This window comes from Crocodylus porosus, unplaced genomic scaffold, assembly GCF_001723895.1.
Source record: "Crocodylus porosus isolate Cpor-Errol unplaced genomic scaffold, CroPor_comp1, whole genome shotgun sequence".
NCBI classification, from domain to species: Eukaryota; Metazoa; Chordata; order Crocodylia; family Crocodylidae; genus Crocodylus; species Crocodylus porosus.
In genome coordinates, this window is record NW_017728886.1 from 233,970,501 (window position 1) to 233,986,439 (window position 15,939).

General features: G+C 41.1%; 1 protein-coding gene across 1 annotated transcript in view; it reads left to right on the forward strand.

Moving 5' to 3' along the window:
• Positions 1-15,939, forward strand: part of VPS13B (vacuolar protein sorting 13 homolog B) — an 869,608-nt gene that overhangs the window by 472,505 nt on the left and 381,164 nt on the right. Inside the window, exons 23-24 of the mRNA XM_019545488.1 lie at positions 10,801-11,021; positions 14,815-15,021. Coding sequence (XP_019401033.1) covers positions 10,801-11,021; positions 14,815-15,021 — 428 coding nt within the window. The remainder of the gene's footprint in view (positions 1-10,800; positions 11,022-14,814; positions 15,022-15,939) is intronic.

Here is a 15,939-nt window from a genome sequence, read left to right on the forward strand (position 1 = left end):
CCCCCCCGGCTGTGCAGTGTTTGCCCCATCCTCACTGCCTCCCTCACCATGAGGGCTTCTATTTGCCACTACTCCTCTTCTCTCTCCACCCTGGCCCTTCCCCCCAACAGACTTACCAGCCAGATGCTGCTTTCCAAGCTTCTGGGCTGCATTTCAGTAATTGGATCAATATCAGCTGATATGGCAGATTAATAATTGGCCGTTGGTATTGGCCCAAAAATTTTTTATTGGTGCACCCCTAATTGAAAATCCCTCCCTATAGTAATGGCAAAAATGGTTTATAGAAATTTATGGCTAACCATCAAAAATTGGTTCTGATAGCCAAGATTCTGGACAGTAGAATAATAATAAGGAGCTTTTCACAGTTGAAATTGTTTATTATTAGAAAAGACAACATACATTGTATGTATAGACAAATCTGAAATGAATAAAGTATGTATAGCTTAAGTGAGTAAGCTCTCATTCCCACAATACACACTGTGGTAAGGAGGAAGATTTAAGGGTTTTCCATCTCTGGGTTATCTGTATAGAAGTATATCAGTATATCAATTTGTGCTATTTTGATTTTTTTTTTTTTTTTCAATCTGGGATTGGCAACCTGTGATCCACAGCACAAGTGCTTCAGTGGGTGGTTGGGACCTCATTCACCCTGTGCAGTGCCATGGCCAAGCATTTTGCCTGTGCTGGGCTGCATCTGGGCTGCAAAGAGAAGTGGCTGCAGCTGGAACCTGCTACTCCCTTCTGATTATCAGGGAAGCTAAAACTGCGGTTTTAAACGTGGCACCATTTTTGCCTCCCTGCCAGTCAGCAGCAAAGAGCAGGACCATCTGGGGCCCCTCAGCTCACCAGTGGTGGGGAGGGAAAATGGGGCCATATTTAAAATTGCAGTTTTTGCCTCCCTGGAGTGAGCTTCAAACAGGGCCCCTCCATCAATGGGGGGGCCGGGGGGGGCAGGAAAACCTGCAAGATAAAAGGACTCACAGCGCACCCCACTTCTGCCATGAATTTGGTAGGTCCCGAACTATAGGAGCATGCAGGTGGAACTATTGAGGTACACTCAAACTTAATCAAGCTAGGTTAGACCAATGCGTAGAACTTCTGTACTGTTACCTGCACACCCCCAAGGCTGGGAAAGCCCAGCGGCTTGCCTCAGCCCTAGAGCTGCACTTTTCCTGTCTGCCCCCTGGCACTGAGCTGTTTTCAGCCCCCTGGCCCCTCACTCCCCCCTCTCCCCCAGCTGAACCTCCCATCATCCCACAAGCTGTTCTCAGTGCTGCTTTTATCAGCATTTGCTACTGTCAGGAGACAAGGAAGTAATGGTGGTGGGAAGCAGGTAGGTTCAAGGGGGGGGTGTTGGATGGGCTAAAAATAGCCCCTGGTCCCCTCTCAAGCCGTCTCATGGACCCCGTGAGCCCCCTGATCCTACCAAACCCTCCCAGGCCCCAGGAACTCCCCTCAGACCCCATCTGCCCTCCGATTCCCCAGTTGCCTTCACAGATGCCACCTGCCACCCAAATCCCCTCCAGACACCTACAGGGTTGGCAGTACCAAACCGACTTGCACATACCAAACTGACTTGCAATGAATGAAAGGGTCCTGGGGATAATAATTGACCACAGTATGAATATGAGCCAGCTGTTCAATGTTGTAGCCAGTAGGGCAAATAATACTCTGGCATGCATTAATCAATGCACCTCCAGCAAAACCAAGGAAGTGATTCTTCGGCTGTATTCAGCACCGGTGAGACCACAGCTGGAGTACTGTGATCAGTTCTGGGCACCGTTCTTCAACAAGGACGTGGACAAGTTTCAGAGAATCCAAAGAAGAGCCACCCATATGATCAGAGTCTTGCATGGCAAGCCATATGAGGAAAGGCTGAGGGATCTGGGAATCTTTAGCCTGAAGAAAAGGCTGAGAGGGGACCTGGTAGCAGCTTACCGCTATACTAGGGGAGTACAGCAAGGGTTTGGTGAGCAGGTACATCAAGGATTTGTTCACCAGGGCACCTGAGGGAAAACCAGGAGTAATGACCACAAACTCTTGGAAGATCGATTCAGGCTTAACATTAGGAAAAACTTCTTCACAGTCAGGTTGTCCAGACTGTGGAATAAGCTCCCTCCAGAGATGGTGCAATCACTTACCCTGGAAATCTTCAAGAGGAGACTAGACGGTCACCTTGCTGGAGTCACCTGACCCCCAGTTATCTTTCCTGCTTTGTGCAGGGTGCTGGACCCAGTGATCTTCCAAGGTCCCTTGTGACCTTACAGTCTGTGAATCTGAACAGACATCATCTGAAATCTCATTTGTGCCACCTTAAAATTTTTAAGTCGGCACAAATGTTGAACGAATAGAAGTCTATGAGGAACTGATTGGGTAGAGGGAAACTTTGCATTCCCTCCTGCCTCAGGCCCACAGCATGGTTCAGGGGCAGTGGGGAATGCAAGGAATTCACATTGCCCATTATCCTGAAAGATCAAGGATGAGACAAGGGGCAACATGCATTTCTCCCAGTTGAATCATCTGTTTGTTGACCCATGATAGAACAGCTGACCCACTCCATTCAGTGACATCTATTTCTAGCCTTATTCTTTGTTTTATTACACCATTGACTAAATGAACATGTGGCCAGGTTGCTACTTAAGACATGATTAACTAGTTGATCTCATCTTAAGGATAATATCTGTCAGAGGCCCTACTGACAAAAGAGCAGCAGTGCAAGTTAGAATGACTGTGTATAAATGACTGAGCTGTGCCTGTTTTGATCCAAGTTGACTACCAAGACAATCAGGCCCACCTCAATGAAAAGTCTATTTACAGCCTCTGGTATAAAGTTCTGTTTTTTTATAGGAGTGAGAAAACTCTTAAACTGGAACAGGTGATGCATGTTCCTGAGCAGCAACTCTCCTATTATAAAACTATTTAAACGTACATCTGTCCACAGCCATACATTAATACAGTTAATATGCTGACATATTAACTACATGGCTAACTGCAGTTAACATGGGTATCAATACAGTTGCTGAAATTTCTAGATACCAACTCACTATTTGTTATGAGATTGTATGGTGCTGTGCATACTACCAGTCATTTAAGTCAGGGGATTCCAAACTTTATATCTGTGAAGGGACAGCCTGTGCAAGTTGGACACACTGGAATGCCATAATGTGCTATATGTGATATTTTACTTAAATATATTCACTTTAATGAAACTTTATTAGTAAAAAAAAAATATTATGGTTACCTGAATAAGGACAGCTGTACTACAGCACTAAGCTGTTTAAGAATCTTGAAGCAAGCATAACAAAGAAATTGAATGCCTCCATTTCCCTTGCTGTCCCCACGAATCATATATGATACTAATACATTTAGGATTACTCTTCTGTTCTACTCCCATTCCTCTTGTCTCTAGCCCAGGCAGGGCTGATCTAAGCTGCTCTCTTTTCTATATTTGATAAATTTACTTTTGGAATATCCCCAAGAGCAATGACTTTAGAAAACTAGTATTTAAACTGCTGTTATGCTAACAATTTCACTGTTGCATAACAATTTGACTGAAGGCTGCATTTTAATAGTAGCAAAATATACTGTATTTTTGGCTGTTGCTAATTTAGTGTTCAGTACTCTAACCTAATCTAACAGCATTTGCATATGTGCTTTGTTTTGAAGTCCACACGCTTAAAGTTAAATGTGTGCTGAAGTACTTCACTGGATTTAGTCAGAGTTCTCAGCACGATTTTGAGTGGTACAAACAGTGATTTCTCAACTGAAAAGCTAACTTGTACTTTAGAATAGAAACTTGCCATGTTCCTTTATGTTGCTGTCTCCACTTGTCTTTTCCATCACACAGTGTTATCAAACCAAATACAATAAACAATCCCAGTGATAATCTGCATTCGTATTTCAGAAGTTGAACTAAATTGTGGCCAAACTCTTTAACCTTCCAAGCGCAACCTTTTTGTTTTCAGAACTTTCCCAGCTGCAAGTACATCAAAACCTGAATATCTGGCTATGTTGCCCTAAAATGCTAGCTCCTTATGACTTACACTTAGAAGAAAATATAGCCCATTTATTCAGTATCTGTAGTGTAGGGTTCTCTTATGCTCTTCTATGTAACATCCTACTTGGTGCATCTAGTTGCCAACAATGAATTGGGTATTTAATAGTATCCTTTGCACCCCACCTAAAAGGGCTGAGGGATTATAGAAACATTTCCTTTATTGTTGCTTGCAAAGGATTTTGTCGCACTGTTGTGGCTTTCTATTAAGACGATAAATAATACTTTTCACTACTGCCTTCTTTTGAACACTGTGAGCACACTTTGGAATATCAATAATGTACAAATCCTCATAGCATCCCATGAAGTAATAACTTCCTCTTATAGTGGGAAAATTGAGGCAGATGGGGACTAAGACTTGCTAAAGATTACATTGGCTGTTTTTAACTGAACAGGGAATAGAATCCAGATTCCTTGAATCCCAAAAACTTTAATTACAAGATTATTTTCTACCTCAATAATAAAAAGGAACAATTTCACACTTGTTAGAGGTCACAGGCAACTGATATTACTGCAACAAGGTAGTTAAAAAAGGAAATAAACCAATACATGTGGGAGCAAATATGTAACAAAAATGAGTTGCAGTTCTACTATTTTATCAATATACCATGATGGGCAGATAACATGAATTTACCATGATGGGCAGATAACATGAATAGACAACATGATTGTTAGCTAAAATAATCAAAATAACACATTCAGCAGTCACCTTAGGGTGCACTTAAATTGTACAGAGATACCACCAATTACATATTAACTTCTGGTTAACTATTTGAATTAGTCTTCACAAAACATTTAAAGGTAAAATAAAGTTAATTTAAAAAAAAATTGATATTCCACATGGGAGAACACTTCTGTCAGGCTACCAGCATAGAAGAGAGCAGTGATAAATATTAAAAATACTCTGGTGTTTGAGCCAATATGCTTCCAAGAATAAATTCTATGCAGAGCCTAAAAGTGGCATTTATAAACACCAGGGCTAGTGTTACCAGATTTGCCCATCACCTTGGGGTCCACTCATTTATTACGGGTACATGCCTGGGGTCTCTATAATTTTATCAATATGCTGCTTGTGTTACTTGTGTTTCTATCTGGAGCTGTATCTCTCCCCTCTGCAAGTCCTCACCCCCCGTGGAGCTGTCTTGCAGGACTCTGTTTCAATGGGGCTGTGTTCCTCCAGCTACCAAATCAATCAAATGCATACACACGTGCACACACAAATTAACGTGACATGCCTGACCTGGCTGGGTTGATTAGCATGGACAGGCTGACACCCTCATATGCCAGGAATCAGTTCATTAAGGTAACAATAAAATGCAATCAGACACAAGCACACAGGTGAACAGAATACCTCTGAATCAGGCTGGGTGTCCAGATGACACCCTCATGGGCCAGCATTCAGTTCATTAGGGCATGTCTGAGCCAAACTGGGTCAATCAGCCTATACAAGCCGATCCCCTTATGTGTCTCAAATTCAGCACGTCCCAATCTTTTGCCCTAACTGTCCTAGTAGTGGTAGCCTCTTGATGAGCGGACCCTGCAGTATTTTTGGGCTTCACATGGGATCTTTGGCTTAGGTAAAAGAAGCGTCGCTGCAGAGCAAGTGGGGAAGGGGAAGCAGAGAAGGAAAAATATACCCAGTTACCACCAGTTTGACTATAAAAGTTATTTATTGCTAAGTATATGAAATTTATGATGGTACTAGTAGTAACAGGCATGGATGGAAAAACAAACAACAATTACAATAATGCCCTGATTATTTTTCCATGAGATGTCTGGGTAGTTGAAGTCTCCCATGACAACCATGCACCAAGAGTGTGCAGCCTCAGCCAGTTCCCTAGCAAATTTATGGTCCAGTTCTTGTTCCTGTTTTGGATGTCTGTAGTAGACATCCTACCATTGTATCCACTTCACCATGTTGCCTCTTCCTCCAGTAGGATAATCCCTAATTCAAAGTGTTACAGGCATGGTCAAGCTCCTACTGGTTTGACACTCAGCAAACTGCTGTGTTTGGATTTGCACACACTAGGTCTATATGTTTTTGTGCTCCGTTTGTTCATGTGATCTCAGCGGGCATAAATTCTTCCCCTTGGAAGTGGGACCACAGAATCCAGCTGCCTTAGGCTCCAAAACCAGTGCCTCAAGACTTCACCCTCCTTAGAGCTCAACTCTCTTGGGCATTCTGGTATAAAGATTAATCCTTAAGAACATTCAAAAACTGATGCAAATGAGACAGACTTTTCAGAGGGATTTCTAAATCAAACACACCTTTTTTTTTTTTTTTACCAGCCATGTTTCCATATTACTGGTAAATAGAAAATGCATATAATCCATTCCCTGCCTAGGTTTCTTCATCCCTGCTGAGTATTCTGTGAGTTTTAGTTCATTTGTCTTTCTGGGACTATTGGCCCCTTGGACCTTATTTCTCTCTCTCTCTTGCTCACTCCCCCCACCCCATCAGATCATCTCCTCTGATTGCTACAGCCAGATCTGTTCATCATTGTCTGGTTTAGCTGTCAAAGGTTTCTCTCACTGGAAAGCATTTCCCTTTGTCTTTTTAAAGGCCTGGTTTAAATGGCTTTCTGCTTTTCCTCTTCTTCCATAGACAACATGGAGAGAACTAGCTGTACCTAAGTTGCAGCCACCTTAATATGCTACTAGGGCAGAGGTGGGCAATTATTTTGAGTGGAGGGCCGCTTAATACGTTTTGGCGAGCTGGCAAGGACCACATAGGTAGACCCACACCTTGACAGTTGCCCCACCCCTGGTCGCCATATTGGGACGAGAAGTCCTGCCACCTAACCCCTGACGTTTGCCACCAGAAGCCCCTCCCCCCGCTCCCAAAACTACTCCTTTTAGAAGGGGGGGTTGTCATCTTAGAACCAGAAAAAAAAATCATACACTAAAAGTCAAACACCTACTATAACCTAATTTAATTTTATTACAAAAAATATTTCTCATGATTTGTGTTTGTGTACTGTATATTGAAGGGATTGTATAATAACTCAAAATGAAGTCTTAGTTTTTTATATTGTGTGTGGGGATGGGAGGTGGGGCAGTGTGTGTGTGTGTGTGTGTGTGTGTGTGTGTGTGTGTATTGATGTATGTGGGGGGGTTGTGAGGGGGTGTGGCTGTGTGTGGGGGTATAGGGTATGTTGGGGCGTGTGTATACATCAGCGGGGGTTGTAGGAGTGGGGTATGGGTGTGTGAGGTTTGTGGGGAATGGGGATCCCTTCATACTCCCCCCACATGGTGGACAGCCGCCACTACCAGCAGCAGCAGCAGACAGGGAAGGGGGAGCACTCAGGGACCTCATGCCTGGCACAGGCACTAACGCCCAGCGGAGCACAGCTCTGGCCAGCATTGCGTGTGGGGGCGAGGACAGCCTGCCCAGCCGCGTCTATCACGATGACTCTGTGCTGCACACCTTTAGCTTCCACACTTGCACTAGTGAAGCCGTGCTGGACTCCCTGGGGAAGCAGGGGGTGGGGCTCCCTCCACTCTTGGCAGAGTCCGCAGACCTGCTCAGCAGGGGGCGAGGGCAACATCCCCCCTTAAGGTACATAGGAGAGTGAAAGACTTAGGTGGCCTGACTAGCCTTCTGCCAAGGGAAGATTCCTACTTTACACTCTGTTGGAAGGCATAAGTAGCTAGTCCACATGCAATTGCATACAAGTGTATATGCCAGATCATAGCTGCAGGGTTGTTTTGTTGTAGCTGTATTGGTCTAAGGACATAGGCAGGCAAGATTCTTTGGATAGATGTGATATAATAGATCTCATCCGGTGCAACAAATGCCCTGATAGAAAATATGTAGGAGAAGCCAAACAACAGCTGAGTATCAGAATAAATGCACATGGAAAATCCATCCAAGGGAAAAAATATCCAATTACTTGTGGGTGCCCACTTCTCCCAAGTTGCTGGGTTTTTGGTTGTAGCCGTGTTAGTCTAAGGGCATAGGCAGGCAAGGTTCTTTGAGTAGATATGATATCTTTTATTAGACCAACTGAGTAGTTTGGAAAAAAAAAAGTTCTTAGCAAGCTTTCGGGCAGAGTTACCCTTCTTCAGGCATAGGAAGTCTCTGCTGGTCTGAGACTACCCCACCTTTTCTCCCTTCCCCTCTCCTCCACTGCCCTTCCCTCCCCTACTTTTCTGCCCTTTGTCTTCATGATTTCCATATATTTCCTTTCTCCTTGATGCCTCTTTTTCACCTTGTATTATTGCCTCTGTATGTTTCCCTTTAGCCTTTTTTTCCCCTGCTTTCTTCCTCCTACCTTCCCTGCTTAACCTTTTGTTTTTCTAATTTCTAATCACTACCTATTTATATTTTCCCTGACAGCCTGTTACACTTTTAGCTCCTCTGGTTCCTGTTTTCCTCATTCAAACTATTCCCTTTTTCATAGACAGCCTCCTTTCTACCTTGTATTCTGTAATGTCTCCCTTTTTGTTCCCCTGCCACCTTCTACCTCCTCTTTCTTCCTTACCTTTTGTCTAATTTCTACCTATTTACATCTCCCTGACATCTTATCACACTTTTAGCTTCTCTCATTGCTTCAAGTTTCAGACCAGCAGAGATTCCCTATGCCTAAAGAAGGGTGACTGTGCCCAAAAGCTTGCTAAGAACTTTTTTTTCCCCAACTACTCAGTTGGTTTAATTAAAAATACCACATCTACTCTAAGAACCTTGCCTGCCACTTTTCACAAGACAATCACACCCTCTCCAGTCTCTCAGTTCTAATCCTCAAAGGGAATTTACAAAACACCTTTAACAGACAAGCCTACAAACTTTACTTCATAAATCTACTGTGTACAAAAAATCATGGACTTAATGTAGATACTGAATTTATGATACATTACAACCTGCCTGACATCTGATACCCCAGGTAACCTGCCTGCAGATGCCCACTTGCTTTCCTTCACACCTTTCCCTCCCCATCTCTATCCATTGTCTTCCTAACTTCCACTCATTTCATTTTCACAGACATGCTTGTTGTAAATTAGCTTCTTTTCTACCTTGGAGAACACATAACTCCAGCAGAGTTTCCCTTTGCCTGACAAATGGTGCTTGTGCCCAAAAACTTACAATGAGCTTTTTTCCAGCTATTCAGTTGATCTAATAAAAGGTATTGCATCTACCTGAAGAGCCTTGCCTGCCAGATCATAGCTGGTATTTACTTGTCTTTCTGGAATATATTCCTCACCATGCCCCAACTACCACACGAGTTATTAAAAACTGCATGAATGGTAGTGTGTGTCTGTGACAAAGGGCCTGCTTCTGTTCCCCATACACTGAAAATCAGTGGGACTACTCCAAAAGAAGAGTACTTAAATGAATATACATTGCCTTGAGATTGAAAAAAGTCTGAGTTACCCAGCCTATGTACTTACCCAAACTCAGTGTGAAAAATGCTCATTAACAATAGGAACAACAGCCCAAAGCTCTTCACACCTCATTAAGGCTCATTATGTTGCTTTACAGAGCCCTTGTACCACTAAGAGTAGTCTTGACATTGAGGACATAGTTCAGGACTGCCTTATAAGCCTTGAAACAGGTGGCTCCTGATCAGTGTCACAAATTATAGCGAGAGAACAGTTATGTTAAAGTATAGACGATGGGGCTGAAGAGTTCTTACATACAAGCCATTTTTTTCTTACCTGATGTGCAGATAATTGATGTAATAATCGACCAATAAAATAGGATAAGCATTGTGAAAGGAATCAAAACTTGTGGCAGAGGTGATATTTTTTATTAGACCAACTAGATATTTGCCAAAAAAAATTGTTTATTGGCAAGCTTTCAGGGACAGGCAACCTTCTTCAGGTGTAAGAGATTGCAAAGAGTATAAAAGTTCTCCTAGATAGAAATGAAAATTAATATTTCACAAGAGAGCTGAAGGTATGGTAAAGTATCCTATTTGCACCAATATGATTGCAACCTGGATCCTATAAGCACTGTGATATACACTTATCTGATATGCACTGTAAGTGCAGTTTGGGCTCTTAATTAAGAAAAAGTCTTTGATGCGAGGCAATATGAAGCATTCACTGTAATCAGTATAAAGTAGACATATAGGGTATGGACAAATGTACATTTGTAGTGGCTTCAAAACGGGAAGAAGCAGCTGTTACGCTGGGACTGCATTGACTGTTACACTGGAATTTACTTGTGCATGAATCTGTAGTAATGTAAGTGACCTAGCCTTGGCCCTGAATGAAGCAAGGTTAGAGCTGGGGAATTTTGCTGCACTTAAATGGCTACAGGCTTATGTAGAGGTAGTGTTTACAAGTATAACAGCTGGTGTAAAATTACATATGCCCCCCCCCAGCACCTCCTTCTCCCCTTTTGAAGTCACTGTAAATGTACATTTCTTCATACCTTTATTTACCTAGTTGTGATGTATTCAGGTGGATTTTAAAAGTATAATTCTGAGAAATCAAGTAAATCAACAAAATATATTTTCCTTTTATGTCTTGTTTTCCAGGATTTTTTGTGATCTGAGCTGAAAATTCAAACTGGATTTCAATTATAAAATAATGTTAGTGTTAATCTTCAGGCATAATGTCTAACAGGATCTTGTATTAGAGCTTAGGGCCCGATCCATTCCCCAATAAAAGCTTCCATGAACTTGAGATCCACTGTGGTAGGAATTTATTTGATCTCTTTCTATTTCTGTCCCTTTGAGAAAAAAAAATGCAACAAAATTAATTAACTTTTTTTGTTCCTTTTTTTTTTTTTTAATCATTAGGAGATGCTTTCCCTTGGACTATTAGCCTGCATCATTTCAGTGTATATACTCTTCTTGGACAACAAATGACACTTAATTTAGTGGAACCCATGGGCTGCACTTCTACACTCGCTGTCACTTCACAAAAACTGGTTGCTTCAGGGTCAGAATACAGACACTCGTTTGTTGTCTGCCTCCACGTCGACCTTGAGTCACTTGAAATAAAATGCTCAAACCCCCAGGTTGGTCCATTTAATTGATTTATGAAAGGAAATTAAAAATAACTTGATTTAAGTACAATTGTTCTGCATTTTGTTGGAGAGCTTTTTCTATTAGACATCTTAATTTTTTTTTAACTGGGCCATCAAGATCAGGGTGCTTAGATTAAGATTTGCTTTGAAGCTCTCTGAAGTTTTGTAATTTAAACTCTTCTCAAAATGTAATAGCTAGAGTATAAATGCATCATTTGGCTGATGGAAAGAAATCAGTTGCAGATGTACTATTGTTAAATGCTGAAATGCTGAAATGCTGTCACTGTGGATGCATATACTGAAATAGCCTAATGCAGTTTTTGGTCAGATTCTCATACAGCTAGTCACCGACTTAAAATGGGATGTTTTTCAAACTAGCTGTGACATCCTTTATTATAAGGGAAAACAGAATGGAAGGTTTGTAAAACAGTGCATATATAACCATAGATTTATTAATTAAACTAAAGGTAATATTGTATGTTCTTCTGAAAAGTACATGACTAAGGCACTGAAAGTGTGCTTGATGCTGTACAAAACACTACATTTAAAAATTTCACTGTGAAAGGGTTGACTATGAACAAAGAAAAATGGTCACAATTCATAACTGAAAGAAAAAGCTACTAGAATGTAAATGTGCGTGCGCTCGCGCTCTCTCTCTCTCAAATGAAGTTATATCAAGCATTAATAAGTTCTCATCTAGTATATGCTCACTTATGTTATAAAAGTCAGTAGTTTCATGGCTTAAATAACAGTCCATCCTGCTTTACTTGCTACATATTATTCATGCGGTGAGTGGATGGTCCAGGGTAAGAGAACTGGAAGACAGGTGATAAATCACAGCACAAAATCACGTAAGAATAAAAATAAAAACTTAAACTTCTCTATTTTCACAGTTTTCTATGAATTCTCATTGAATTAGGTAAAATTGCGCCAACTCAAGCTAACAGTGAATGGTTCTCAAAACTGTCTTTTATGTATTTCTGAACTTCAGAGACTGTAGACTAATAGATCTTAATTGCCTGATAAAAGCAGTAATAGTATTATTTGATGACAGCCATACATTAAATGCCTTCAGGGTACAGACAAGCATACACTTTAGCCACTTTAAAAGGAAAGGAGGGGCTGTTGCTCATTCATGTAACATGTAACTGTTACATGTTCATGAGTCTAGCAGTACAAGTGAGCTAAATTGCCCTAAGTTTGAACCTGAATGAATCAGGGTTAAACAGTTTTGCTAAACTTTGTTAAACTATGTCTGTCCATGTCCTAAGAGAACCATTTTTCTCTATTTGATTGAGACGCTTTCAGTGGGAAAAGTCAGTAGTTTAGTCACGTCTGGATTTTTCCCCCTAAGCTTACACAGACTTTAATCTTACCTTTACATCGTTAGTATATTACCGTATGAGATTTAAATAAATCTATCCGACTCAATTAAAACGCACTTTTCTAAGGCCCCCTCGACACATTACAGCTATTATGTGACTAACTGATCGATTGCACAATTTAACTGAAACCAGCTACACATGCAAAGTATCTGTCGCACTATAAACAGGTCCAACCAGCTATAAAGTTAGATCTTGAACATATGTGCTAACTTTATAGCTGGTTGCTATCCAGCTTGAATTAGCATATGTAGCAGGTCCTTCCTGCAGGTGGGAGCCCTGTCAGCTAACCGGGCTCTCAGTAGCAGGTGTGCATCATGCCCTGCCAGGGCTGGGAGTCCTGCAGCTGAGGGACCTCTCCACCCCCACAGCGACCAGTAGCTGTGGGATACTGGGTGCTGCGGAGGGTGCAGCTGTGATCTCCCAACCCTGGGGCTACATGGTATGCCTTTGCAGCCTGGAGATCAGAAAAATCTTAATATATGCATCAGTTTTTAGTCCCCTAAGAAGAACATGATCTTTGCCAAATTTTTATTCCACTTGTAAAAATTTAGATATAACCTGAAAAAATAGCTTTACATTCTTTCCCCAATAAAAATAAATAATTATATTAATTTTATATATGAACTTTTTATATACACTTTTATACATATATTCTCTTAATACTGAACAGAATTACTGCCTTAATGAAGGGTATTTTAAAGCATCATTTCTTCAGCTGGGGGGAACCATTGATAACAGACTTCGTCAGTAGGCAGTTTGTGATCATGCATGTGAGTATGGAAGTAACAGCATCTCTCCACAGTTTTTGCTTGTGCCTTTATAACTAAGCAGGGTACTAAAACTGTCAAAATTCTGCTTTCTCAGGGCCACAGTTGCTTAAATTACCCACACGTCACTTGACTAACAAAGATATTGGTGCCAGGAACTCAGGGGTCTGTGGGGAGTTACAAGGATGTACAGTTTGGGTCTGTTCCAATGTCCTATTAATTTCCCCGAAAGGCTTTTAGTAGAATAATCTGTAGCAGTTAACAAGATACAATTCAGTCAGATAAAATTCTGAAGAGTGTTATCATGTCAGTCATTCTGAAAGTGCTTTTCTACAAGGATGTAGAAGCCATCTGTGAAATCTGTAAGTAACAGTTTTTGAATAAAATCGTTTAATGACAAAAATTGATTACAGTGATTAAAACGAATGTCATTGCATATCAAAGTATGAGGGACATGAGGCATTCTTTAAGCATTACTAAAACAAATTTGCTGCAGACAAAATGGCCATCATTGTTGACTGTTATTTTTTATGCATGAAGATATAAAGTACATTTGAGATATTAATTCACTTTAGCAGAAAAACATGTGTCAAAAGTATATGACCTGCTCATTGTAAGCCTTGAAGCTTCAAAAGAAAAATCAAGATGTATTAAGGAGGTTTTTGTAAAATTCCAGCGCTTTACCTCTTAAGGAAAGACTGTAGTATGATCTTTAAGAATTCATCACACTCACACGCACAAAATCAAGTACTGTTTTATATCAAATCTAGATTGACGACAGTGTTTTCCTTCATCTGTTCTACCCACATAAGAAGCCAGTTTCATAGACTGGATGTGTCCTGGGGCTGAAACCTCTTATAAATATGAGAATTTTCATTTTTTATAATGGCAAGCTGGGTATGGTATCCAGCTGTGGGTCTGCTTATGTATTGTTTGCAGTTTTCTCTGGGCTTGTTTTATACAGTATGTGGCAATATGTTGTCATACAAATTCCATGATTAATGCTTATTTACAAAAGATTGTATAAATATCTTAGAACTGAGTCAAACAATGTGCAAGTTAAACAGCATGTTTTCTGAATTTTGGAATGACATATCCCAGGAGAGTATTGAGTTGGATAGTGGATGTTCTTTCTCCGTAGAGAGAGCAGTTTCATGTGCTTCATGGAACTGTCATTTTAATATGTTTTTAAAAAGGAATTTCTTTATACATTCAGTGTAATTCGTTATGTTCATACTTGTGTATGCAAACTTGCCTTTTTGTAGGAGTCCTCTAAAAGGACAATCAGTTTCTGTATTTGTTAAATAAGCCAGAAATTTTTTTTTTTTTTTTATTGTTACAACTAATGAAAATTTTCCAAGGCCAGGGTTGTGACTAATATTTTTATGAGCTGCATATTGTAGTTTGATTTTTCTACTGTATGTTTAGACAAGTCTCTCTCATCAAAACCAACATGCCCTAGGTATCATACATTCATTTTATAGCAATTCAGTTGCTTATCAGGGTACTATGCATTGTGAAATCTCGAGTTCTGTTTTGTAGTTTAAATCTCAGCAGAGGAGTTTGACTGTGATGATTTTTCTACACCTAATTATGAAGAACTCCATTTTCAATTTTTTTTTTTCCTTCTAGGTTCAACTGCTGTATGAATTGGCAGATATCATGGGTAAAGTCTGGAATAAGATGCAGAAGAGAGGTATTCTGTATCAGTCATCCATTTACGTGGAGTCTGTGGCAGGGCCTGCTCCTCCTAGTTCTCCGGTTAAAAGTAGCGTTGGTACCGCTCCACCGGATATCAGCACATATAGTCCATCTGCTGACCTTGGGACCACAACAGAGGTGAGTTTTTCTGAAAAATAATATCAAGTAAAGGAAATCTATGAAGTATGGCAAGTGGCTAATTAAAAATCACAAGGATAAAAAAAAGTAACACCTTTCCTATGTAGAATTATAACCATGTAATGATGCAGTACTCTAAAATTTGGGAAATAAGTGGAGAAAAGGAAAATGATTGTTGTATATCTGGCTCACCTCGGTTAGAATTGGCGGAATGCTGATTCTTTTATAAAGTGCAAGAAAATAACATACAAGTGGTTTTGTTAAATTATTATTTGAATGGTAGTGATGAATGGTTTATGTTTGTGCCTCCTTTTGCCCCAGTATTTCACAAGTGGTTAGGATAAATTGGGCTGGGAATATGTCTTTAGTGGGAGTGTCTACATGAGATGCTTTCCTGAGCAGTAGACCAATTTACTGTGCAATAAGCATCACCATCTACATGTGCAGACACTTACCGTGCAGTCAATTGGTCTATTCCATGGTTAACTTGCTGTTTGCAAATGCAGGTGGCAAATTAACTGTGGAGTAGTTACTGCAGAGCCAGGACCAGGAGCTCTTTGCTGCCAGGGCAGGGGGACATTGTCCCAGCCTGGGCTTCACCATTGGAGTCCACCCCAGCAGCAGGCAGCTCTTGGGGGCAAGGATCAATTTCCCAGCCCTTGCTTCAATTGCAGAGCCAGGGCCAGGAACTCCCTGCATGTGGAGAGTTCCCCGCCCAGCCTGGGGGAGGTCCCAGCCAGTTCCATATTATTACACATGCAGACTTCCCTATCCCAGTCTGGGGGAAGTCCCAGCCCCGCAGCTCTTTCCCAGCCCCATGACCCAGTTGGCTGATCAAGGCATGGGGCTTGGAAGAGGGGCAGGTCCCAGCCCCCTGCACCGATCCACCAGTGGGGCAGTTAGCAGCAAGCCTCTAGC